This window comes from Varanus komodoensis, unplaced genomic scaffold (assembly GCF_004798865.1).
Source record: "Varanus komodoensis strain SLA01 unplaced genomic scaffold, ASM479886v1 scaffold8, whole genome shotgun sequence".
In the NCBI taxonomy this organism is placed as follows: domain Eukaryota; kingdom Metazoa; phylum Chordata; class Lepidosauria; order Squamata; family Varanidae; genus Varanus; species Varanus komodoensis.
The window spans coordinates 31,734,697-31,761,579 of record NW_025336481.1 but is presented as its reverse complement, the minus strand read 5'-3'; the positions used below and the strand labels follow the sequence as shown (position 1 = coordinate 31,761,579).

General features: G+C 40.2%; 2 protein-coding genes across 11 annotated transcripts in view; one reads left to right on the top strand and one right to left on the bottom strand.

Annotated features, from left to right (window-relative positions):
* CUNH4orf47 (chromosome unknown C4orf47 homolog) overlaps positions 1-13,608 on the bottom strand; it is a 39,443-nt gene extending 25,835 nt beyond the window's left edge. For 2 of the 6 annotated variants that reach the window (XR_006417092.1, XM_044455042.1), the window contains exons 1-6: positions 8,639-8,866; positions 6,213-6,369; positions 4,746-4,968; positions 2,260-2,397; positions 2,079-2,154; positions 759-938 (exon numbers count right to left, since the gene is read on the bottom strand). Coding sequence is in view for 5 of the 6 variants with exons in the window: in XM_044455042.1 (XP_044310977.1) it covers positions 759-938; positions 2,079-2,154; positions 2,260-2,397; positions 4,746-4,968; positions 6,213-6,312 (717 nt within the window). In the remaining variant the exon portion in view is untranslated. Of the gene's footprint in view, positions 1-758; positions 939-2,078; positions 2,155-2,259; positions 2,398-4,745; positions 4,969-6,212; positions 6,370-7,519; positions 7,602-8,638; positions 8,867-9,673; positions 9,841-13,473 lie in introns of those variants that run through there. The other 4 variants (XM_044455043.1, XM_044455046.1, XM_044455045.1 and 1 more) reach the window with 4 other exon arrangements.
* Positions 8,890-26,827, top strand: UFSP2 (UFM1 specific peptidase 2). Of its 5 annotated transcripts, XM_044455038.1 has the most exons (13): positions 9,054-9,090; positions 9,785-9,901; positions 11,148-11,226; positions 12,120-12,303; positions 12,392-12,458; positions 12,979-13,136; positions 14,480-14,672; positions 16,115-16,261; positions 16,933-17,097; positions 18,320-18,444; positions 19,581-19,657; positions 23,553-23,677; positions 26,500-26,827. In XM_044455038.1, the coding sequence occupies exons 2-13, from the start codon at positions 9,899-9,901 to the stop codon at positions 26,584-26,586; spliced, it is 1,410 nt and encodes a 469-aa protein (XP_044310973.1). In that variant the 5' UTR covers positions 9,054-9,090; positions 9,785-9,898; the 3' UTR covers positions 26,587-26,827. The 5 variants fall into 5 exon arrangements, with proteins under 5 accessions (XP_044310971.1, XP_044310970.1, XP_044310973.1 ...); XM_044455036.1 differs by lacking the exon at positions 9,785-9,901 and having other exon boundaries at positions 8,890-9,090; positions 12,982-13,136; XM_044455035.1 differs by lacking the exon at positions 9,785-9,901 and having other exon boundaries at positions 8,890-9,090.
* The last annotated feature ends 56 nt before the right edge of the window (positions 26,828-26,883 follow it).

The following is a 26,883-nucleotide window of genomic DNA, read 5'->3' as shown; positions in this document are numbered from 1 at the left end:
CTAGGTTATTGCACACCACTTGCATTCCAATTGGAATATGAGCAGCGCATGAAACAAATAAAGGACTAGGCAGCTGCTTGTAGGTCTACGTTTTGCAAGCAGCTCCATGCTTCTCACTTCATGGAGCTAAAAATGCAGATGGAATAGGGCTGGTTCACATCATGTCAAGGAGTGGGGGTGCAGGACAGAGTTCTGACCCTTGATGTCCTCCAATCCACCAGTTCCATCCAAGCAGGAAATCTGACCCATATACCAATTTGCGTGCTCCTGTGCTAATGCAGTGTAACTTGCATTAGTACTAGTTCTCAATAGAATAAGGTAGCCAAGTACTAAGAACAGCAGTTCTCCAGGGTTTCAGGCAAGATTTCTTCTAGTCCTGCCTGGAGATGACAGGATCAACCTTGAGACCCTCTGCAAACAAAGCATGTGCAGATGTTGGCAGTAATACAAGAACACATCTGTTGTAAAGCACATTGAGGATCAGTTGAAACTCAATGCTTCTATTAGTGAAGAGGAGTGGGCCTCACACTGCATCTCCATGAAGATTATATGCACTCTCATAAAAGCTATCTGTAGTTTTGGCAGGATGTTGGTTTTTCAAGGTTACTCCAGACATATTTTCCCCACAATTCAAAAACAGTTATCCAGGTTGCAATAAAATAGATCACATAGATCTTTTTCTTACTAAATTAAAATATTTTCAAATAAAAGGGAGGGACAGAAATCTTGGTAGGGTTTTTTTAAAAAAAGAACTGTACCTTTTTGGCTGGAGAAGTTGGCTTAAAAGGGTGTGAAATTGGTACTTTTGCAGGTTGTTTCTTTGGTGGTGGCAACGGTTGGTCATCATGGTATGGATTCAGATCAAAATATTCTCGGGGATAAAGATTCAACTTGAAAGGTCCACCTTTCATTAGACGATGGTGCTCTTCAGATGTTTTCTACATAAAACGGATGGAAGATATCACATTAAAGTCTTCATATCTTCGTATCACAGTTCATCTTAATGGGGAAACTACACTAGGAGAGAGGCTAAGGCTGCAATTCTACATACATATACCTGAGAGCAGGTCTTACTGAAATCAGATGAAATTGTATCTGAGTAGAACTACACTGTGTGGAACTGCACTGTTTAAAATGCTAGACAATAGGTGTACAGCTGCATTAGGGACATGTTTGTTGTTGTAAGCCGCCCCGAGGTTTCGGCAAGGGGCGGCACAGAAATGTTATAATAATAATAATAATAATGATGATGATGATGATGATGATGATGATGATGATGATGATGTTTATACCCAAGAGCTAATCTGTACAGGTTCCAAGTATGTACCAACAAGGCAAGGAGTGGCATGTGCCTTTGTTAATCAAAATAATTAACTCTTCTGGGGGAAAAAAAGTTCAGTCCAAGGTTGGGCTTTCTCAGGTCCACCTGAAGCATATACCAAACCAGTGAGATCTTACATGACATGCTCATACCCTCCCATAGCTTCACACAGGTATGGCACCAAACTCAAACTAGATACAGAAGAGAGGAATGTGTCCTCAAGGAAGTAATAGGAAAGTGCAGGAACAGAATACTTGGCAGATGGATTTCCCATTTATTTTCCCCTTGCCTGCCTCCAACCTCTTCTTCCGCAATCAGGTTTCTTGTCAACCTGTATGCTCCAGCTGCCTAGCAAACAAGCAGCAGTGGCAGCTCTATCTTGGACAAACATGAGTGCCCCATGACAATAGCTGGGCCAATGAGTCACTATCCAAATCTTCTCATTGTTGAGACAGACCTTAAGTTGCCTGTATTTAGAATGGATTTTATCAGGACTAAGTAAAGCTGAAGCATATAATAGGTTTAGAAAACAGGAATAAAATTATCTATGAAACAGAAAGAATGTCACAATGAAAGAAACAATTCCCATTTTGGAATCAGCAAGTATATTGAAAGTGCAGAAGAAGAATATTCCTATTTTGTGCATTTACAAAAGAAAGGTAGTTGATGTAGAGTCTAGTTAGCATCAAGTAAAGTAAGACCTAGAACAATGTGTGCTGTCAATGTAGAGACAGTTAAATCAAAATCAGAATTTTACCTTAAAGTTTATTCTTCCTATATCATATAATTCAACTGAGTGTGCGTATGGTTTACCTATGGTGAGATTTGCGTACCTAGGTAGAGAAAATAAAATAGTGGTGACACAAATTTTCAATTATCCTTTCATCCATTAAATTTTTTAAAAAGCCATTAGAGATTACCATTCTAGAATGTTTTACCCATAGCCAGTTCCCTTTTTGCCTGGATTGGTATACAAATTCTTCCCAGGTTGAACATATGGTATCCGGTCTTTTTTTTGTGCACTAAAGGAGGCACATGGGCCTCCAATTGTTCCATAGTAAGTTCCTGCACCGTTGCTGAAATAAAACATATAAACATTTCTCTGTTAGATTTGCAACCTGATATGATGATAAACTATTACAGTTCGTCTAATATGCTAGAATCAAGGTATTTCCAATTTATCCAGAGTGATTGCTTTGTTTAAAAATTATACCACACTAAAGATGCAATCCTATTCCCACTTATTTGGAAGTAGCCGTGCTGAACTGTGTTAGACTTACTTCTGAACATATACAGGATTGCACGGTATGTAAAAGATACAAACATTCTTATACAGTTTTGCATTTGGTTGTCTGTGTTTTAATATTTTGGGATTTAGCACGCTTAATTAACATGCTATGGGTGGAAACCAAATGTACGCGCACAACAGGACTTTCTCTCCTGCTACAGCTACCAAGCATGTTCCATCTATTCCAGCCCCCACCCCTCAATACTCCCGTACAGATTTTCATAATGCACAGGAACAGGATGAATCATGTTCCACTCCAAGTTCTCCTGATGAAAATAATGCAAGCAGCTGAAAGTTTTAATTAGATTTCATCCTTAATCAGACCAGAGACCCGTAACTCTCAGTATTCTCCCATAATTCTCTCTCTGACAAGGCCTTCCTATGCTAATAAAGAGCTGAACCAACAACCATAGCCAGATGCCTCTCCATCTTTCTGCAGATATTCTCAGTTCCCATACTTACATTCTCAGACTAGAAATAGCTCCTAAAACACTGCAGAAAGTTGGCAGAACCTAAACTAGGAAGCCTCAGAAGAGAAAAGGTATTCATAGTACATGTGCTGGTAGCACAGAACAGGAAAGGGGAGATGTAAAGTTCTACTTTGTATTTTCCTAAACCGTGAGTTTCACCAACTGCAGCTAAATCCAAAATAGCAGTTCAAAGAGGAAGAGCCAATAAAGGCCTCTCAAGCCCAGGAGCCATACACTGGGATGACCTATATACAAACATAGAAATCTGCACATTGGTACAGAACAAGGACTTTGACTAATGTCAATGTAAAGTTGCTATTGTTAAAATGATGGAGAATTTGAGACCCTAACTGACCTACTACAAATAGTAGATCTGTCCTATGCCCACCCCTGGAACAGAAAACAGGATGAGAATTGCCCAGGGGGATTGCAGGAGCAACACTAGAAACAATTGTGAGGTTTGCAGGACTCTAAAAGAGGAGAATTCTAGGGTTCATAGCCAGAAGGATTTTAGGAGATATTTAAGGATGGAGCTTAAAGGAGGATTATGGGGGTGCCAGTGGGGCAGAAAATGAGAGGCTGAAAATGGGAAATCTGAGGAGAAATGCTAATAGGATTTGTTGTTCTGATAGAGTGAATGTGCCTCGAGATGCCAAGGCCTGGAAACCCTGAGAAAATGGGGCAGAAGAACTGAAAATTAAGGGGGGGATCTCCCCATTGCTCAATTTTTAAAATAATCCCTAAAGAGATTTTTTTATATTAAACAAACTAGTTTTCCTCCTTTTTTTCCCATGTTTTTCCTCCCAGAATGTAATATCTCTGGTTATGCTTTATAGTCCATTTGTGAATTTATATAATCAGCCCAAAAACTACTTTCTAGTTTGCCTGGCAATTGCTCTTTCTTGCAAATACCCTTTCACCTGAAAAAAAAATCAAAATGCAGCTTCAAGAAATACAAAAGCTAACACCCTACTTCTCATCATTCTCTCCTGATTCTACTAAATGGATCTGTATTTATATTAAGTAAACAGAGAAAGAGGAAAGGTCACCTTTGGTGGCTTCTCAGAGAGAGAGGGAGGGACCTGGTTTGCACATAACAACAGTCCGTTGGTTAAAAAATCCAGTGGCTGTCAGAGATAAGCAAAAGAGAGTAAACTGCCTCCTGCAAGCCTACCACTTCTTTTAGCAAATGATCTATAGGCCCATGTGTAGGCTGCTGAATGTGATGAGGGAACTCAGGCTACACAACCAGCAGTTAACCTATGGGGTGTTGTTACATGCAAATTGGACCAATATTATTATTCTTAGCCTAAAAAATACTGGTTCACAGAAATTTAAAAGCTATTTTGGGTTAATTGCTTTTTTGAGAACTATATTTTCTCAGAGCACTTTGTCCCTTATTTGGGACCCATACACAAAAGTTTCCCATGCTGCTCTATAGAAAAGGAATAATCTATGCATTTGTGATGTTTTCCATTGTGTTAACCACTCATTCTTCATTCATAGAAGGTGTGTTGGGGGTTCATTGATTACAATTGCCATACAATTTGGAGGTAAATGTTTAGTTTTGCAGGAACTGAAGGCCTTCCAGCTTTTATGGAAAGTTAGGTCATAAAGCATCATTATTTTTTAAAAATTAAATGATTAAAATTTTCCCAGCACTTACGGAAATTTATCTCCATTACTAGGAAGGAATGGTTTACTTCCCAGGTTTTTCTTTGCCTCTGCCAATCGATATTGCCTCCTTAGCTGAACGGGATTTGAATAACTTTCACCTTCCAAAATTCTTGAAAACACAGGTTCAAAGTAACCTGCCTGGGTAGCTGCCTTCTCTTTGTGACCCCCTGGCAACATTTGCTTGTTCTTGCTTGCAGCTTCATTAAAAGGGCCTTTTAAAAAAGTAAGTGCTGTCAAGATTGGTTCAGGCAATACAGTTTCACTTCAGGCACGTCATGAGAAGGTAAAGACACACTGGAGAAGATAAATAATGCTAGGGAAAGTCAAAGGCAGAGGAAGATAGAAAAGAACAAGTATGAGAAGGATCGATTCCATAAAGGAAGCCACAGCCTTGAGAAGGGCTGTCGAGGACGAGAAACATTTGCACATGATTTTCAGACACTTAATGCAGAAGACCTTTTAAAAACCTTGCACTTTAGATATGCTAATAAAAATATTTTTGAACACTTGATCTAAATTAAAATGTCCCCACCCCACCCCAGTATGGTGTAGTGATATATCCATGTACAATCCTAATGTTAGGTTAGAGATCTTTGACCCTTTTTCACCCTCGATTTTTTGTTTCCAGGGAATAGACATCCAGGTTTAAATTTTAATAGAATGGAATATCTGCTGCTACCCTCAAAGAAGGGGGCTGTGTATGCTACAATAGCCCCAGGACCCCTTAATATGAGCATCTTTGAGCCTAGAATATAGATAATGTTACTGTGGACTTTGCTTGAAAACTAATGGGGCAGAATTCTAGCCACATCAAAAGAAAAACATAAATTCCTAATTCATATAACATAAGCATCCACAGTTATCACACACAAGGCAAAGAATATCTAAGTGAATAAATCCATGTACACCCCAGTGGCCAGATTTTTGGTCCTAACATCTGAAGAAGGACAAGTTGCCCAATAACTAAGGCAGGAAAGTCTATCCAGATGATAGGGTTTTGAAAGCACACTTTCACCAGACCAATAGAAGACTGGGAGAACAGCAGCACACAGGACTAAAGGAATTGGACTGAGTTGTCAGTGAAGTGGTAGAGAAGGCAAGGTTCTGTGAGCATTGAAACAACAATGGTCCAAATGAAGGTTATTGTATTTTAATGCAAGATATTAAAAGTAAACAAATATTCTGAGATTGCTTTCAAGTACAGGCATGTTTCCAAATAAAACCAGCTTTTCTGGAAGAGGATGAAAGACAGCATCTTCCCAGTTCTACAAAGGAGCATCGTACCAATGGTATTGTCACAATATCCCAATAGTTGGTATCCTATATGAAGCAAATGAACAGAACACTTCTCCTTACATTACAAAGGTGCATTAGTGTAGCTGGCATGCACAAAGGCATAGTAAACCAAAACCACCATTATCCTACCTTCATTATTCATTGCAGAAAATGTACTTACGGTTAAATGGTGATACATATTTTTCCCCAACAGTAATATATTCCATTTCACTGAAGAGGCCAATCCTCTCCATATCTGTTTTCCCTGTTTCTGTAGGCATGCTTACTTTTGTGTGATAATCAGCTACTTAACAAAATGTACAGATGTCTTATGAGCCCTATAAAGAAAAGGGGTAGGGGATAAACACGTTTCAGTCTTATGTCATTTACTCAAAAATCTCAGAAAAAAATAAAACATGTTTGTAACAAAATTCTTAGTTTCTGTTAGACAAAACATACAATTCACCACTTTTGTCAGGTGGCTCTCTAGCTGTTCCTGACAATGCATAACGAAATTATCCTACTGGGTTCAGACCTCACAACAAGCCACCCTGAAAACAAGCCACGGGTTCTGGGACTGTTTTTACAATAAACAAACCATGATTGAAAAACCACTACAGGTTCAATTTTGAAAACCAGGCCATTTAATGACCTTCAATAAGCCACTATTCCCTCAGCCCTTAGCTTATGAGTAAGCGACACCCCCCCCCCCCGCCACTTAGATCTATTATAAGACTGGAAGTACTGACCTAGTTCACCAAGTCACCATGACTAGTCTAAGCCGCAAATCGAACAACAGCCAATGGGTTGTCTGAGGATCATTTTTCCCTCCAACAAGCCATCGTGCCAGGGTTTGGATTACATGACAAGCAGATAATTAAGCAAATGGTGCCCAACAGCCACTGTGGCTTGTTTAAGCTATAGTGATAATGTGACAACACCCTATGTTTCCACTCTCTGGAGCAAGCACCAATTTTCATTGCCAAGTTTATCACTTAATTACTGCATTATTAACATTGAAACCTACAATCTAGTCTCAAGTATTAAGGTTCCAGAGCATTTGCCCCTTTGAGAGCAAGAAACTCCACATTGAATTAGGAGTTTAAAGAATGATTTTGAGTTTGTTCTACCTGCAGCTAGTCAGGGAAGTTTTAAAAAAAAGTGCTAGTCCTATATCATAACACACCTGCAGGAAACTACAGTACTTTAACTGCAACCGAATACTATGCAGGGTAAGTGTACTTGAGAGGGAATTGTGAAATCAAGCAGATCTGGCAGGGCTAGCCCTACCCCTGGATGGACTGAGATGGCTCTTTCTGGCAGCCAAGTTTAGGTGTCATGAAATGGAACCAACTGGTTAATTAATGCATTATTCCTCCTCCTGAGAAGTGGCCCTTGTGAGATTTTGTGCCCTGGGTACCAAAATAACTAGGACACCTCAGTATAACCAACTTGACCGGGGTGGGAAGGGAGCATTTGCTGCTTCACCTCAGGCGGCAAAGTGCCCTGGGCTGGTCCTGGAAGTTGGACACACTTCATTCTGGGCTGGGTTGCACTGCCTTCTGCAAAAGAACTCTTGCTTCACTTCTAAGCACAAGATTTCTAAGCAAAAATCAAGCCATAAAATGGCATGTCAACTAAATAAATGTGAAGGCACATACATTAAATTTTGAGGTCTGAAGAACAGTAACAGCCCTTTCCCCATGACAGATGAAGTTCCCTTGAAACAAGGTAAGTTTGTTAGCACACAATAGTACTTTGGTCAAGTTGTATGCATATCTAAGCAATGCTAGCCACATTCATCACGGCAATAGCGGTGTTAGTTTGTTGCAACAAAGAATGGAGAGTCTGTTGCAGCAAAACAAAGCAGAACCCCCCCCCAAAGGATCTTGTGACACCTTAAGACTAACATATTTACTCCAGCAAAAGCTTTTGTGATCACTGTCCATCTCATCAGTTGCATCAAATGTTAATCTCAAAAGGTAGAATTGTATAACTGTGGTGTAGCCAAGAGACGTAAACTATGTTGTCAGGAGCAAACGAGATATATAAATGTGGATTAGTAGATGTCACGTGTGTTTTTTTTTTAAAAAACGCTATTCAACAATGTTGTGTAGATATCCATCTCAGAATACTTAAAATCACTGACTGACTTGTCTTGGGAAGATGAAATATTCAGTCACTGACTTCAAAGCATCATCGTTCCTGACTCAGTGACTCTTTATTGTTGCTGCAACACACATCAAGTAGTACCTATCAAATATTTTTCTTCACATGGTGTTGCATTTTATTTATAATATCGTTGGATCGCTCCTCCGTTTATCAAAGCAATGTCCAATAAAGATAGACATAAGCAGACAGGATATTTCTTTATTGGACATCACCTCGAGCGCTCAATGAGTGGAGGAGAGATCCAGCAATCCAGCAGGCATTAAAACTAGCAACTTATTCCAACCTTTTGCAGCATGTTATGTATCACAATTGCCTGAAACGAACATTAAGTTTTAGAATCGGTGCCTGAAGCCAAGGCTTTGGTACAAGAAACAAGTATACCCTGGACGCCCTTCTTTTCTCCAGCTTCCTTGAGTCGCTCAAAAGATCACTCACCCCCTTTTTTCCCTCTCTTTCCCTCTCTCCCCACAGCCAGTGGGGCTACTCAGCACAAGCAAGCGCGCAAGACAGCAGCAGCAGCAGCACTTGCACGCCCTTCCTTCCACAAACGGAGCCAGATTCCTTTTCTCGCTCGGCAGAGCCTCTTTGTTGACATGCAGTTGCCTTGGCTTCGGGGAAGCCCAAGCACGGCAGGAAGGATTTCATTCTCCCTCTGAGGATTCTCTCACAGTGGAGGCTGCGCGATGAGGAAGTGCATGTCGGGAAATGTAGTTCTTTGGGCCTCACGGGCCTCACGAAAGGTTTGCTGCCCCTTGCTTTTCTGAGTGACGTGTCACTTCGTAGAGCGCGCGCAGGGCAACCCGCCGCCCTGCTCTTGCTTCAGGCCGAAGGGGAGGAGCATGCAGCTGCCGGGGTCGCCTCCGCCGAGCGCGCCGCTGACGGACGTGGTAGGTGAGATGGCCCTTCGCTGCAGGCCGCCCTTGGGATCGGGAACAGGACCTTGATTCTCTGCTCCCGACTGGAAGGAATGACATAGTGCTCTCGGGGATGCCCCAGGGGTGGGCAACCTGTGGCCCTCCAGATGTTTTGGCCTGCAGCCCCCATCTTCCCTCACTCTTGGGTAAGCTGGCTAAGGCTGATGGGAATTGTAGCTCAGTTCATCTGAAGGGACGTAGGTTGCCCATCTGCCTCCATAGAAAATGGTGTCTTCTAAGGGGAGCATAATTTTATTTTTGACAGCCTTTGGCAAAAGTAGGCAACTGGGAGCTCCCAAAAGTTTCTTGTGCTGGTCCAAGCATAGGACATAACGCAGTGCTAGGCAACATAGTTTCCTCAGTAGGCCCACCTAGCATGGCCAGTAGTGGAGTTGAGGTTCAGGCCATCTGGAAGGCATTCGCTTTGGGAAGGCTGCCATAATGCTTCATTCATGCACGAACGTACACACACATGGCTGGTGTCAAAGGAGGGAACAATTTTTTGTTTTTTGTCTTTGTTCTGTTTTTTTAAGGATGGGTGGGCATGGCTAGGCACCTGCTGAGGGCATGTACATCAGTAGCATCCCAGTATCAAGAGCTTCCTGGAGTTGCTCCTTCTCTTCACCACTGCTTCCTGCTTATTCACCTGCCTTTTTCTCTGGTCCAGACAGTGGTGGTGGGCAGCAGCAGATGCTCTTGCCCACATCTTCCCTGGCTCTCAACCTGTCAAGCAAACAATGAGGAGAAAAAAGATGAGGAGCATTAGCAGCTGGTGACAATAATGGTAAGAAGGTAGGCCTAGTGAGGGATGCAGCCTACTGAAGGTGCCTTGCCAAAGGGCCCTCCATAACCTGGAGCTTAGCCACTTTCTCCCACAAGCACAGGGCAACAGGCTCCCAAATTCCCTCCCATCTCATGTAAAACAGCAACAGAGGGTGCACCAGTTTCAAGGAGAGTGTTTTCCTTATGTGTTGCTGCAGCTTGTTCCTGTGTGCACTTGAAGACCCTGTCCAAAAATGCTAGCAAGTGGGGAGTGGTCCTTGCAGGAGTAATTGTGTGTCAGTGGATAAAGATAGTGCTTCCAGCCAAGTGAGCCTTGCTCAGTTCAAAATATGGCTTCTCAGAAAAACTAGTTACCAGGAAGGTCAGAAAGGTTTGCTGTTTCCCAGCGTCGGCCCAAGAGACCCTGTAAACTCCAAGATGCTGCATGGCACCATCTGACACATGTGCCCCATTGTCATCATACATAAACATATAAAATTGCTTACAGTTACTAGGAATTACATCCACTAAACACCAAGCAGCTTATTGCTGAATAATTATAAAAGTTGCACATCATGGTTTCCATCCTGAGCATGCTTAGTTAAAAGCAAGTCCTATCAGCAGAAATAAGCTCTTTCAGCTCACAGTCTAAATTTCTTTTATGCGACGTTTTCAGGGAATGCATTTCCACAGCCAAGGCATGGCCAAAATACTAGCATATTTTAATTTAAGTCTCTTACTGCAAATAGCTACATTTGAGAAGAAGCATTTCAGCATTTCAGAATGAGTAGAATATTGCACAAAAGCCAGATTTGGCTTCCAGATAGGATATTCTTGGCTCAGAGGCCTGAGGTTCTGCATCTTCGTGCAGGATTGATTGGCATTTAAGTGCAGTCCTATGCATGAACGTCCTACAATTTCCAGCACTTCCTGTGCTGCCTGGGGAATGCTGGGAAATTGTGGGACTTCTTTCCTATTGAGACATACATATAATTGAACCCTTAGGTTTCTCCTTGGCTCTTGTAGCTATCTTGGCTTTTATCAAGGCCAGTCCTACTCTTCCTTTGATCTGCATCATATTTACTGTCCTTTTGTAAAATACAGGTATATTATTGCAATTATATAAACAGAGGACTTAGAATATTATCTGTCTGTACTTTGATGCAGAAAGAATAACATCAAGTGCAAGAGCTATATGCCCTGACAGCTTGTGAAGCACCTGCACTTCAATTCATATTCACTCAACTTTTCTATTCTACTGCAAATAGGTCATTTTAGAGACAATGGACATACTCTTTAGAATAAGAGGAGGCCTGGATCTGGCTTTTCAGCTGGCCACAACAGATGGTAAGTCTATTAAAATATCTGATGCTGTGTTATACTAATAGTAATCTTTCAGTAGAAGTAGTTAACTGCTTGAAAGTGACACTTTCATTTTAACTAATTTTTGTTATTGCTGCTGCAGGTATGTGTAATTTTTTGGGCTCCAGGTGCAGCTGCAGGGATACAAGGGAAGTTCAGTGCTAGCATGGCAGCTGCAGAAGGGGTTTGTGCATTACTGATGGGTCTATAGCATGGGAACAGAACCTCTAGCCTGCAGATCTAATTTGGCCCATCGAAATTGCTTACCTGGCCCATCACCTATAAAGACAGTTCTAAAATGCCATATATTCTATTATGATTTATATACATCAAGCAGAAGTGGATATCCTAATGCCCAAGAATCATTAGGATATTTCCTTGTCACTTTTTAGAAGTGTCTGGGACATTAATAGACTGCTTCAATATTTCTTTTAAAATCAAATATCTTCTCCTGATGCAAAATGCCATCAGATTAGAAATTAACATTCTAAAAATTCCAAAATTCTCATAAATACTGAGTCTGTATTTCTAGATTTGCCAGGGTCAGGTCTTGCTTTCATAACTGATTATAAAACTTGGTTTTAAAGTAAGTGCAACAACCTTCAGCTTGGCATTAGCTGTATCAAACACAAACCAAGGGTCTGTTCCCTTGTAAGTATGTTTAATTTTGTAGTGTGTTAGATTTCATGGGACAATATATTTTGTTGCTTTTCTACTGTTATGGTTAAGAAATTGTTTTAACCTACTTTAATGGAAAACCACTGCTTATTGTACTGACATATCAGTGGGCAGGGTTCCCTTGCTTTTTAAAAGATCCTTCTAAGTATTTAAAGGCTAGATCCTCCTGTGCTTTCATCCCTTTCCTTTCCGTGTTTCAGATTCTTCAACAAAAGAGGCATTAAAGTATGTTTTCAGTGATCTTTCAGCCAAGCTGGCTTCAAATGTGCTGGTATTCAGAATCTGCCATAGCCCAGTTTATCTGTGGCCAAACAGTGGAACATACTCAGTTGCAACTGAACTTTCGGATGACTCTGCTTGTAAAGAGATACTGCGATTTATTCAGTGAGTACCGCTTCAGAAAACAGGAATGCAATAGCTTTTTTAAATATAATAATTCCTCACTAAAAATAACTTTGCCACCATTTTCCAGATTTGACCAAGAAGAGGAGGCTAAACATAGGTTTTCAAAAAAGAAAGATAAAAAATTGCAAGATTTGGTATGTATTTCTTTTCTTGCCATAACTTTGGAAAGCTGAATATGAAAATGATATTTAAAATTATATAATTATGTTGACTTCTTAACACATTCATCCATTTAACACAAGTCCTGAAGTTGACAGGTTTGGATCAGTGTGCCAAATCAAATCTGCAGTTGTTGACAACCACAACCTAGCATTTTCCGCAGAGCATCTGACTGCAGCATCTGACTGCAGCATCTGTACCGCCTCAGTCAGAGGGACAACCCCCTTTTTCTGATTTTGCAAGACTTTGGGCCATATGAGATGAGATATTGGACATATTTCTCTCTTATTTTCTTTTTAAAGCAGCAGCTGGACCACCTAACATTGCATTAAAACTGTCATGCTGGGATGCTGACAGTTAAACCCTTTTTTACATGCCATTTGTCTAATCTTAAGTTTCTCAACTCAAATTTTTACTTGTTCCATTAGGGAACCGCAGCAGCTTTCGGGTGTTTGAGACTGTACAGCTTGTACACTGAAGCCTATTTTTTTGTAGCAGCCTATAGTAAATATAGATCTTATGCTGGAAATGACAACTTCATCAGAGGCTGTGGTGCCAGTCATTGAAAAAGAGAACAAGGGACATCACTACATAAGCATGACCTTGCCCGTCGACGCTGTTGTTTCTGTGTCTCCAGAAGAAATGTGGCGGAAGTAAGTAGAGTAAAATGTTTGTTTAGTTTTATTTTCTGTTATATTGTTACATACTCTTCAGTTCTAATTCTTGCAGCTTCAGGGATGCTGCAATAAAGTTTGATCTTTGTATTGAGGTCATAAGGAGGGCTTATGGCATTTAATAATATTTGTATATTTATAAATACAAGTGGATATGCCATATAAAACTTTTTGACAGTTATCCCAAAGTTCAGTGTTCCCATATAAGATTTCCCAGACTGCCTAACTGGGCCTTTGAGGACAGCCTATCTCAAACCAGTGTCTAAACCTTCATCTAGATTAGCAGATTCCCCATCCCACAGTATTTCCATTTTACCTGGATTAGGTTTCCGTCTGTTAGCCCTTATCCATTCTTGTGCTGCCCCAGTCACCTGTCCACGACTTCCAACTGCCAGCTTGGGAGCTTACAGTAAAAAGGAAGAATAGAGCTGTGTGTTATCTGCTCGTCGTTGACACCTCAATCCAAACCTCTGAATGACTTCCTCCAGTGCTTTCATGTAGATGTTGAAAAGCATGAGGCATAAAGCAGATGCTTGAAACACCACAAATGCCAGTGTCCAAAGGTTCTCTCAGCACCACTTTCTATTATAGTATCCCTAGAAAGGACTGGAGCCATTGCAGTACCATGCCCCCAGCACAATATCCCCATGGTTATCATGGTCAATGGCGCACCTCCCCACATTCCAGTACAGAACACCAGTATGTTCCCTGCTGCATGTGTTGAGACAGATAATATCTAAGACAAGCTGATGGACCTCATGGCAGTCATGAGGTCATGAGTACATCCACACAAGACAGCCGCAGTGAGGAGGTTATCAACAGTTCTGAAAACATCTCTGTCAGCTCAGTTAAAGGGACTATCAGGGTGGACAGTATACAAACAGAATACCCATCTTGTCTCTATTACCCAGCACCAGTTACAGACATGCAAAATCAGTCAAGTGCTGAATGGGGTGTCTGGTTAAGGAGTTAGACTCTTTACAGCTAATGCCTGCTGTGCCCCTCAAGCCTTGGAGGATATCCACTGGCCAAGGCATTAAGTGTTACTGGGTTGTGCTGGTTTGCTGTGTGTGTGCACATGCAGGTATATATGCGTGTCATCTCAGCCTCTGAAGTTGTAAGTCACCAAGCCCCCTTAAAGATGTAATGGCTAGTGTAAATGAATAAATAGATAATACTTATACTCTGCTTCATGTTTTTACATATTGTCCAGACAAACCATCAAATGTTTTTGGAGGTGGTAACTAAATGCCAGAAACTGAAAGAGAAATTCTGCCCTTCTGGTGTTCTCATTTTAAAATTATTTCCTTGATATCTTACAGTTTACGAAGTCTCCTGGTGAATGCAATTCATACTCAACTAATTGATATGGAAAGGTGCATTTTGAAACATATGAAAGGAACATCAGTTGTGGTGCCTGAACAATTTCACTTCATGTTACCAGGAAAAAAATACCTTGTAACAGTCTCATATCCTACAGGTATTCCTGATAGTCAGCTGGAGACTTACAGGCAGGTAGGACTTACGATGAAATAATGTTTGGATGATGTTGTCATAAATATTATGACATTTTTGTTAATGATATAAAATTATTAATCTGTAACTAAGGGTGCAAGCTTGTGGTCACTTGATGCTGTCTAGACAGGCACAAGATTTTGGAGTCTGTTTCGGAATCTAATCATTGACCTCAGAAACTTGCTCCAAAGTCAAAGCTGGAGCTCCAAAGTTGGAGTATCCCTGAAGCTGGTGTGGAACAAACAGTGCCAGCTGTGACTTTGAGGTCAGAGATAGCATTTTGAGAAAGGGGGTGGGAGGAGACAATCACCTAAGCATACTTAGTATCCTGGAAAAGCCTCAGCTTCCTCCTCTGTTGCTGAAAAGAGTTAGACAAGCCATTTTTCTAAGGCAAAGGACCCCTCCTTGCTTCTTTTGCCCTGCAAAAAAATTAGCCAGTTGGCTAAGCAGAAAGGCAGAGTCAGTCTTCACCTCTGCATTCCTTCCATCTTCCATGAGATGCTCAGAATTCTACACGTTCTGAGGGTTATGGGCTGCCACATTGGATTGTGCTATAAATAGGCACTTTTAAAGTTCATTTTTCCATATGTAGGAGTTCATTATTGTAGGCTGACCTCTGTTTATAGGCTTTCCGGGTATATATTGTACAATCTTCACCTGCTTCTTTTTAATGTATACTGTATTCCAAATAGCTGTGTACTTTAAGAGGTTGTATACTTTTCTTGGCAACTAAAGTTATTTCCATGTGCCATGTAGTAGCTCTTACTGACAGTGGTGAGTTGAAGCCTCATGTGTGCAGTTCCTTCCTCTTTTCTGCATAAAAATGCTCTGTGTTTGCATAGGCATTTCTTATATTGTGCTGAGCAGTCAGTTGTTCATACCAGAACTAGGCAGCAACCTGGCATTTGTCCTTCCTCCAGTAATGTAGTGGGCAAAGGTAGAAAACTTGATGCCTGATAGATGTTTTGGACCAAATATCCTATAAGTTACAGCCAACATGACTAGTGGTCAGAAATTATGGGCTCTGAAGTCCAAAACCTTCTCAGACCTTGATCTAGTTCAGCCCTCAAAGAATCAGGGAAACTCTTTGTGCATGTATGTAGCTCTTGGTAGAGCTGATGGAGTGCCATTTTGTTCTGCAGTGGATTTGTTTCTTCTCAGTTCTGTTGAAGCATTGCCATATCTCCCATATAACTTTGGTCCATATCTTTTCTACACAAGTTACTTCAGGCAAACGGCTCACTGATCTCATAGCAAGTCAAATTCATCAAATTAGTTTTTAGTAGTTTGAGGTTCACATGTAAGGAATTCCTTGTAGGAGAAGCACTTTAATGATATAGTATATCAGCTTAGTAATGATTTTTAAAGTATATTCATCATCAAGTAGAACAAAATGAGTCAATTTTCCCATTGAATAACTCTCATGTTTGCTTTGCTTTGAGGAATTACATGGACGATTTAATCTACCATTTGACAGACCTTATTTCCGAAGGGCTAATGCCTATCACTTTCCAGATGAACCATTCAAAGATGGATATCTCAGAAACCCACATGTACATCTTAATCCACCTGGCATAGAGTCTGGTATGGTGAGTTCCATTTGTACAAATTTCAGATTAATAGAACATATCAGAGAAGGACAAAATCTGCAGAAGCCCATACAAAATCTGCCCATACAAAAGTAGTAGGGATGTCTGCCTGCTATCCATCACCTATCAATCAATGTTAGCACAAATGAGAAGCACACAAACCTCAGTCTCCATCCACTGGCTCAGTAAACAAACCAACTGTGGTGCAGAGGCTTTGTTTGAGGAATCTCACTTGCTGCTTTGAGTTCAATGACTCTTGCGTAATTAGTGCTTCTTTGCTTAGAGGGATCCTACTTCAGAAACCCTAGTTTGAAAATATCTGTTGGTAACCATTCCATCCAGCAGCATCTGCAGGAGAAGTGAAACAACCACTTCTGTGGTACTAATTGTCATTAGTGCCTGAATTTACTTGAACACTTGTTTCCTCCCTGCTCCTTTTAACTTTTGCATCTGTCTAGTAAATCGAAAGCGTGTAAGCAGGGGACATATTTTTTTTATATAAGATGTTGTTTTTATATAGGATAACGTTTGAAGCATTTCATATTAATAATCATAGTGATAGTAACAATAAATAATAAAAATAATAAATGCATGTTTCAAAATGACTATCCTTGTAGAAATATTCTGAATCTAACATGCACGGCTACTGTGCATTTTCCTTTCCTGGACAGGTCTATTTGGTCTATGGCACATACAGTTATCATCATTACCTGCAGGATCGTATTGATGATAATGGCTGGGGCTGCGCCTATCGGTCTCTGCAGACAATATGCTCGTGGTTCAGGCATCAAGGATATACTGACAGATCAGTTCCAACACACAAGGATATCCAGCAGGTACAGATGATTTCTAGACTTGGGGGAAAAAATGAAGCTACCTATTGCAGCTGATGGAGTACAATGAATCTGCAGCTTGTGCTTCATGAGTTAATGTGTGCTTCAATTTATAATTGTGCCCCATCATTGCAGTGTTCTGTAATGCAGGGCAGGGCACCTCTGTTGGTTGAGGCCCTCCTTTCCATGGTACTTGTTTCCCAGTTGGAGTGTGAATAGGGTGGGAAGGAACTTGGCTGAGTCCTGGGACACTCTGCTCCTGTGTCCAGTCAGAAATAAGGAAATAATTCTTCTTTACTCCATCTCATCTTCCCATTGAAGGACAAATGGTGCACAGGGACATCTGCTTGTTATTTCCAGTGAGAGGTGCACAATAACATGAAGATTCTTCTTTCCAGGCCAGCCAGCAGGGATTGGAAATGGGGAGGAGATTGGGAAGGGGAAGGGATTGGGAAAGGGAGGGGCAGGGTCTGCAGAGGGTGCCCCTGCTGTAATAAATGGATATGGTCAGGCTTGGGCCTAGTTTTCATTAAACTAACAAGCCTCTTTCTGGGTAGCACTAGTTCATACTGCAAGTAGTGGTTCACATGACAGATTTTTGCTGCAGCAAAAATCTAGATGTCAGGCAGATGTTCCTGCTGTGCTGTTTTTCTATATTTTCCATTTAAAGACTGATGTGACAGTGGCCTGGTTTACACCTAACAAGAAGTCACCATGGGTGAATTTCAGCACAGGGCTTCTAGTGGTGGTGGTGGCCGCCATGTTGAATATTTGGGGTGCAACTGAGGCTTACTACTCCATGGAGACTGTGTGATTGCTGTGGTTGACAGGCCGCTTGCAGCCCTAAAACAGCCATGAGTTTTGAAAGGCTCATCAGCTACTCACCTCACTGGGTTCTTTCATAACAAGAAACACCTGACATTTGCAAGTGTTGAAGCCACTGCAGCTTACAAGCAATGCTGGGCTGTGGTGAATGTGCAAACCAGACATTCACTATGTAGAAGCAAACTCTGTGGTTGAAAGGACAGTTAGTGTTGGATTAGCATAATTATGCTAAATTATATTGCCTACCAATTCTGCATGAAGCAGTATTTTAACTCAATAAATATGTTGTTAAAATCCCCCTTTTTCTGCTAATAAATTAGATTTGAAAGAACGCTGTATAAGTCAATGTAAAAATATATATTTGTGTTTTTCACTTGTGGGTATGCTGATGATTTCCAAGGCTCTAGTTGATGTTGGGGACAAGCCACCGGAGTTTGTTGGATCACACCAGTGGATTGGTTCTATTGAAGTGCAGCTTGTACTGAACCAACTGCTAGGCATAACGTCGAAAATACTGTTTGTCAGGTAAGGATGTTTTTTAAAATTCTTACCCTGTTGCCAACTGTGGCAAGAATCGATTAAAAGATGGGATAGAGTAGCAAAATGCAACTCTGCACCTTGACAGTATATGAACCTGGATGTCTCAACATTCCAAAGAAAATCACACTTTTCTCTTGATTCCAACTGTTGTACGCTCCTTAAGTTCTTGGGAGATTGGGCAATATAGAATAAATTAATAAATAAATGAAGCTTTGTAGGACTTACCAGTTAAATCTGTAGGCACTATTTAGTTTTCATATGCTTTTAAACCAAGGTAAAGTACAAGCTCCAGCATTAGAAAAGTAAGCCTTTGCAGTCATCAGTGGTGTGAATCGTGTTTATATATTTTGTTATTTAGATAGCTTTATATACATTATTGAAATCCTGCAAAACTAGTGATTCTGGAGATCTTTAAAACTCAATTCTAAAATGACATTAGGAGGAAAACATTTTGTTCAACAGTAATTGCATTTTAGACCAAACCCAATATTGATACCACTACTGGTACAATAGTAGTAATATCACCATGATGAAATTGATTTCAGATTACAGACAAATAATTTATTTTCTTGTGCTATTTTCTAACTTTTGTTAGAAGTAGCATGCACCTTGTTTTTGAGTTTGATTATCAGGACTGGGAAAGATGCTTCTGCAGTAATATTTTCGTGGCAGGAGATGTACAGCACCTTGGAGATTTCCTTTTAGGGGTACAACCCTATGCATGTTTAAACAGAAAAAAAGGCCCACGACTCCCAGCATGTTCCAGTCTGGGGATCCTGGGAGTTGTAGGCCCTCTTTCTTTCTAAATACCCATAAGGAGTATGCTATGCCTTCCATTTTGGAGGCAGAACTGCCAATTATATCTGTACTCAGAGTTACATTTCACTAAGATGAACCCATAGCCACACTACAGAAGAACACCCAAGTTTTTGGTCAGTGGGGGAGAGGTCCCAACTACTTACTTTTTGTGACAGCTCCTGTTTTTAGAAGGTTTTAGGAGGCATGATTTGGCTAAAACTGCTAGTTATCAGGGACTGGAACTTGTATAGTTCATTAAGCCCCCTCCCCCATCAGTAATTTAAACAGTAACTGAAAGAGGTAATTATGAAATTTTCTTATAGCCAAGGGTCTGAGATGGCTTCTCAGGGAAGAGAACTTGCTAATCACTTCAAGACTGAGGGAACACCTGTGATGATTGGTAAGCTTTTTCACGTTCACAAAACCACATTATAAGAACTTTAATATTCCAAATATTTTATGATCTTTAACAAATACTGTAGATTGAGCTTTGAAGATTCTGGTCCATTGGAGCTATGTTACTTTAGAACATGGCAGGGGGGCGGTTTGCAGATATGAATATTTTTCAAATAAATAAACACAATGCCTCTGGAGACTTAGGATATCAGTGAAAGGCTACAGACACCCCCTTTCTTCTACAGACATTTAGGTATTATTTTGGAGAGCTTTCAGTTATGTCATTCCCTACCTGCATTTTGCGATGGTGCTGCGTTAGAAAGAATGGTTCTATGTCATTGTTCTGAATGCTTGCTTCAACATACATAACTAAGTCCACCACAAAAGACTTTTCACTGCTTAACCTGAATCAGATCTGCTCCATTCTCATACCTATATAAATCTACCAGTTCTGCATATCACCTGTGTGCCTGAACATTCTGATACATGCCTGAAGACTTACCTTTTACCAAACTCATCCCACCCCATTCCTCATTCTCATTTCCTATTCTGCAGTAGGGAAAATAAGTGTCCAAGCTTTTCCTAAGATCTGGGTTTGCTAATTCCTAATGCCGAAAAGCGTCTGTTGTGGGTAACTAGCCATGGTGGGATGCCATGTCAGTGGAACGCAGACTGATTCCCAAAGCATGACTTTCAGCAGCTGCCACCCTGGCAAGGGTTATCTGACCCACAAAGGGCTGGCACATTTCCAACCTGGGAAACCAATGTTATCATTGGTTACGGGGCTCAGGTAGCAAGCCACTCCGCAAGAGCAGCAGCCCTGCCCTGCTGTTCTTCCAGACCTTGCTTGTGCTCTCACCACTGGTGGCCCCTCCACCAATCTCCAAACGGTACTTTGGAGCGACTGTCACCGGTTCATCACTGTGGTTCTGTTCAGTTAGGCAGCTGCACTCATTTTCCCTCCCTTTTCTTTCCAGCTATTAAAGTTGCATATATTTCTGCATTTTTAGAAACTGCCATACCACATCAGTGAACAGTCCAAAAGGATAACACAGGGAGGTAGGGTGGAGCCACTTTCACCTCTTTCTGGAATGGCAAAATACCAGGGAAGTGTTAAAAATGTGGAGGGCAATGAGAAGTGTCAATTGAGCAGTTAACACTATTAATTATTGTTAATAATAGCTCTATTAATTGCTATGTGGGCAATGGTGTCCCCTCCCCTTTGGTGCTCCAATTTTCAGCATTTAACCCTTTAACAGTGCTTTTCAAGTGACAGCTAGGCAACTATGTATACATTAGCATATATGCAGTTTTGCTTTGCCCATTTCCAGGTATGCTACCTACTTGACAGACCCCTTTGACAGCTGAAGTATATAAGAGCAGTGACCAAGCAAGGCCACAGCCACAAGTGTGCTCCTGTCCACATGCACAAGACCAACAAAAATAAAATACTAACTCAATTGCACAGTTTTCTGGATCTGAAAAATGCAACCTCAGTTGAGCATTTTTTGTGACTCTGAATTCTAACCCCCCCCCAAAACCCCCACCTTTTTGGTGAAAAAAAAGGGATATTGATCAGGGAGGGAGGAAAAAACAAGACAGGTTCTGCCACAAAGGACATTGGGCTACCAGATAGAAAACCGAGGTAGAAAGAAGGCACCAAAAACTATGAATCCAATTGTCTGTCAGGTCGTTCTGCAGTCTGCACTGCATAGCTTGTTTGCAGTGTAATTTCACGTGACATGAACATGGCCAGTGAGGCTTATTTCTGAATAAACATAAGAATGCAGTGTTCAAAAGCTGACTTTGTCGGGAATCTTTTAAAAAAATATTTGTGACTACGTAATTGTAAATCATGACCTTCCTGTGATTTGTTATCCTTTTAGATAGCTTTCTAGTAGGGTAATGTCAGTAAAGAAACATCTGGAGCGTGAATTTTTCTTCCTTTCTGGGGGCCTCTAAAGGAAAAAAATGTTTTGGATGCTCACGCAAGATAAGAGTTCTTTCTTTGCTACAGGTGACCTTCCTCTGGTTGTTTCTGCCCCTTTTAAGGAAGGAATAACCTCCAGTCAGGCATGCTTTCCAAACAGAACTGTGCTAAATGTCCTTGTAATTATCCAAACAATCTGAATGTCTTCCTTGTCATTTGTTTTCACAAATGATACATGTACAAAAGATGTGTTGCAGTTAAGCACGTTCTAAAGTTGATAGAAGAAAGAATGAGCTGGTAGAAAAAAATTGATTGGGTTTTTCCAGCTCCAATTCTTACATTATCAAAGGGAGTCTTGCTTTTCATGTACTGGAAACACAGGCCATTCCCACATAATAAAATATATGAGTTGTATGATGTATATTATTGTTGTTGTTATTAATAAAATTATTAATTATAAAACTATTAATAACATAATAAAAATGATAATATTTTTTGCCTGCCCCATTAGCCACAAGGATCCCTAGGCAGGTTACAGGCAAACATACATAATCAGTAAAATCATATAAAAACCATATAATAAAATATTAAAAGCTACCAAAAAAAGCTTTCTTCAGAAAACTGAAGTTTTGACCAAATGAGGAGACCAAGGGGAAGCACAAGTTTGCAGGAGGAGATGCAAGCAGACAATAAGAGATGCAGAAAAGCATTTTGAGGAGCATATTGCTAGCAAGATCATAGCCAAAAGTAATGAATTATTGAGATAAATCAAAGAAGTAACCCAGTTAAAGAAGCAATTGGTCCATTGGATGATAATCGAATTAAAAGAGTACGAAGGGAGGATAAGAAGACTTGTTGTATGGCACGATTTTACGGACGAGACCAGAGACTGGTTGGACTTATCGAGAGGGTTTTATTTACCTGCCGGCAGGGACCATCACTCGTTAGAGTGTGGTGCTGAGCAGATCGAAGGCAGGATTTTTATACTCTTTTACACAGATGGCTATGCAGGTGCTTGAATAACAGCGAACAATAGGGGAAATCCACTGAGCTACATTCGCACACTTTTTTTTATGCTAAAGCAAGCAAGCGAGGGCACCAGGGCGTGACATTATGCTGGAGCGTAGCAACAAAGGCTGCTTTGTGGTCAGCCTTGCGTAGCGTGCACATTTGTTGGGGTTCTTGTTCTTACGCGAACAGGACACTCTGATCATGCTTCTTACCTGTGACGAGCCATGCCCTAGCTGCATGTTCGATTAAGAGGGGGGTTACAACAAGACTGAGGATAAGCTGTATGATTTTTTTCATGTCTTTAAACCGGATAAGATATAGGGCAGATGCATGTGTCTGAGCTGATGTTTTCAGAAAAAAAACCTGAGAAACCAAGTCAAATTGTGATGACAAAAGATGAAGTTCTCAAGTTTATTGACAAAACTAATATATCACCAAGCCCAGGCAATATCCATTGCAGAGTTCCTAAAAAACTTAAAAATGAAATTGCTGATCTTCTAATAGAAATAAGTAACATGTTCTTAAGATCAGCTTCTGTACCAAAGTACTGGAGAATGGCCAGTTTTTAAAAGAGATTGAGGGGGGAGGGATCCAAGAAGCTACAGGCTAGTTAGCTTAACATCTGTTCTGGATTAATTGGTTGAAAGTGTGCTGTTGCACTCATGTCCTTTTTGTGGGATTCTGTACAATTGTGCAGTTGGGGAATCTTCTAGATTGGAAACCACATCAAGTAGGTAATAGTTTGTATCCTGTATAGTGCAAAATTGGCTTCTTTCAGCCATTATCCTGTGGAATAATCCATATTTTGTGGAAGCTTTCACTTATGTTTGGAACAAACTTTCAGATATTTGAAAATGAAAATTGCCTACTTGACTTTAGAGGACTGTTTCTAATGTATAATTGACTTTGAATAGACCATTTTAAATCTACATCTTTTTCTCTCTCTTTCTCAATTCAGGTGGTGGAGTCTTGGCTCACACAATACTGGGGGTAGCATGGAATGAAAGCACAGGGCACATAAAATTTCTGATCCTTGATCCACATTACACTGGGCCAGAGGATCTGCATGTTGTATTAGAAAAGGTGAGGCTGTTTTCACATTGACTTTAATCCCTGAACATTGTTGCTATTGAAGGGGAGAGTTTTGTGAGTTACTTACTTTTCCTAGACTTGCTGATGTATGTATAGATTCTACATGTGAGAAAGGTGCTGTCAAGGGTATTGCGATGATCCCATTTGTAGGGAAGATCCAAATGTTTTTAAGTGAATGTATCTACCAGTACAGCATGCCAAGTCAATCATGCCCTACTGACCCCTACTGCTTTTTTTGGTGGAAAATTAAAAGTATCTTACATAAGGGTAATCGAGCCTTCCTCAGCTTTGTGCCTTTCAGATGCTTTGGACAGCAGCTCCCAGGATTCCTGATATTAGCTTGGCTTGCTGGAGCTAATGTGAGCTGAAATTCAAAGTAACTGAAGGGTAGCACATTGGGGCAAAGCTGCTTTAATTTAAATGGACCTCAAACCAGCCCTAGTAGCCCAGTTTGAAGACTTATTACTACAGTGTTTTAAAACTGAGGGCAGAGAGAACCTGAATTTGAATCAGAACCAAAACGAATACTGGGCCTTAATTTATTCTCCTCAGCCAGAACAGGACTTGAATCAGTATTTAGAAATGTCTTAATCCTGAATTAGAATAAAACTCTTAATACAAGGTACTGATTCAAAATCTGGGCATGAATTCCCACTTCCTGAATTCACTGGCTTCAATCAGAATGAGTCGTGAGCATGTAAAACCGAAGTCTGAGAGAGGTTTTTACAAATGTTGAATTCCTCTTGGTTTTCTATTCTGACCTGTTGAAGGGCTGGAAAACTGCAGGCAGAGTAAAGCTTGCTTCTTGAAGAATGCAGTCCATTGTGATTAAATAATATACATTAGAAATGTATTATTATGTGTTCTGTTGATTGGATGCATGACCCATATAACACTTAGTTAAGCATCATGACATACTGAAGTGTGAATCTTGCTTAAGTTTTCCCATGTGAACTGAACAGATACTATTCCTGAGGTGTGGTGAACCTGTTACTGAACCTTTATTGGTTTTTAGTAGATCCAAATGGCAACAACATCTGTCACAATTCAATGAAAATCAAAACAAACTAAAATTGAGGGTTGACTCTCTCACACAGTAAACTGTTTATAATGGCCCATCAGGAATACTTAAATAAATACATGTGAGCTGAGAATTGCGAGCCTAGGCCAAAACTTTGCATGCTGTCACTCGGGTCTTACAGATGTTTCTAAAGGTTTTCAGAATCATGGGCTGACCTTACAATGAGCAATTTACAGAATTTGCTATCAGCAGTTTCTGAACGTAGACTGAAAACAAGTAGGTTCACTACAAACATAGAAATGGAATTTGATCTGAAACCTTTCATCATAAATAAGAAGGCACAATTAGGGCACACATGTTGTTCTTGTATGTGCCACCCAAAAATATGCAGGTTTCTTGGCATCCTCTATTTTACTTATAAACTGTTAGTAGCAGATGTTGTGATATCTTCGTAGTGGCATGACTACATCCCCAAAAAATGCAGTGCTATGCCCGTCTGACAGAGGTAAGTTGTATTACACAGTGGGACTTACTTCCAGGTAACTGTGCAAATTTGCTTCCCAAGTCTCTTTTCTAAAGTTATTGGCCTTGACAGGTTGAGTCTTAAAAATTCACAGTATATTACTGAGGCAAAACAGGATTGAGCATGTTAGACAGACTTTATCCTGCCTTGTCAGTTTCGTGTTTTCACACAGGCAATCACTTGGCATGGAAAGGTTTCAGCTGTCAGAAAATACATAAGGATACATATAAAGATTCACAATTGCTGACTTAACAAAACATCCAATTTCCTTCTTATGAAGCAGTGAATATACAGACACACATACAACTGTTTCAGACATTATGGCAAACCATGGATTAACACAGTGGGAACACACTGCAGCAAGCCTTTGACTCATGTTTACTTCCTCTGCAACCATGAAAAGAAGATCAGGAACTTGTTTTTCTTATTAACCACAGGGTTTTTTTTTTTTGTCCAGACCAGACAAATTGTGGTTAATCCTAACTGGTTAATCCTAACTATGGCTTGTTTGAAACCATAGGTTATAAAGCTGGCTTATTTCAACAAACCAAGATTTGTACAGGGTCCTTAAACATGTGAATGTTCTTAAAAATTCTGTTCTTAAACAGAATGCTGCTGTAATCCTTCAAATCTTCTTTTAAATGGGAGAAGCCAGGGGTTTTAAAGGCTGAGGCCAGAGTATGATTTCCCTCATTTCCCCTTGCAGTTAGGGTTTTTAACAACTTGAATAGGGTGTGTATAGTATATTTTCCAGAGGAAGCTGCAGCTGTGAAAATTTATGGAATGTGAGGCAGAGGGATGTAGAGTATGATACAGTTTTTGGATTGGTTGGTTTACTGTCAAAAGGAGTAGTGGTCAATGTATTGCTCAACACATAAATTACAATATTTCATTGATTAGCTCCAGCTTTTGATCTACTCCAACCATTCAAATCTGCCCCCTGACAGTTCAGAAGTTGATCATCCCTGGCATAGGTTAACATCTTTGCTGTGCTTTGTTTGTAGCTTTGATTTGTTTGATAGAGAGCTGTATGTTGAAAATGGTACAACAAAGCCCGTTTATAAAATACTTTTAAAAAACCTTCAGAATGCATAAACTATGAGCTGGTATTGATATTTATAGCTTTTGAATTTTACAAATGTATCTCCTGAGCATGTATATATAGTACAAAACATGTGACATTCATATTGTTTTACTAAAATGCCATCATACTAAAAACACCAGATTTATAGTGTGTGTACTTCCCCCCCTCCATTTTCTATTCCACAGGGTTGGTGTGGATGGAAGGGTCCAGATTTCTGGAAGAAAGATTCCTATTATAACCTTTGTCTACCTCAGAGACCAAAATCTATCTGACCATCTGTTTAGAAGATTTGGTAACCTACCTGACTTACATCATACCTAATATGTATATCAAGAGATTCATATTACCTGTCTATAGATATAGATAAATATTCATTTTCTTATGCAATGATTATTTATTTTTACTCAAAATAGTCTCGTCACTCAAAATGCCTATTGAAATGGAAATGCTTCTCCAATGTTTTAGAGTGTAAAAATGATTTATTCAAATAAAAGCCGGTTATTTACCATGTCATTTTCTAATAGTTTCTCTCCTTTTATAATCTGATCCTGTATGTCTACTCAGACACA

What these genes read in the sequence shown, in the direction of transcription:
- UFSP2 (XM_044455035.1), top strand. Translation starts at nt 9,043, where the DNA reads ATGCAGCTGCCGGGGTCGCCTCCGCCGAGCGCGCCGCTGACGGACGTG. An exon ending in AGCTGGAGACTTACAGGCAG is followed by an intron (nt 14,673 to 16,114) that starts GTAGGACTTACG and finishes CTTTGCTTTGAG; the next exon opens with GAATTACATGGACGATTTAA. An exon ending in TCGAAAATACTGTTTGTCAG is followed by an intron (nt 18,445 to 19,580) that starts GTAAGGATGTTT and finishes ATTTTCTTATAG; the next exon opens with CCAAGGGTCTGAGATGGCTT.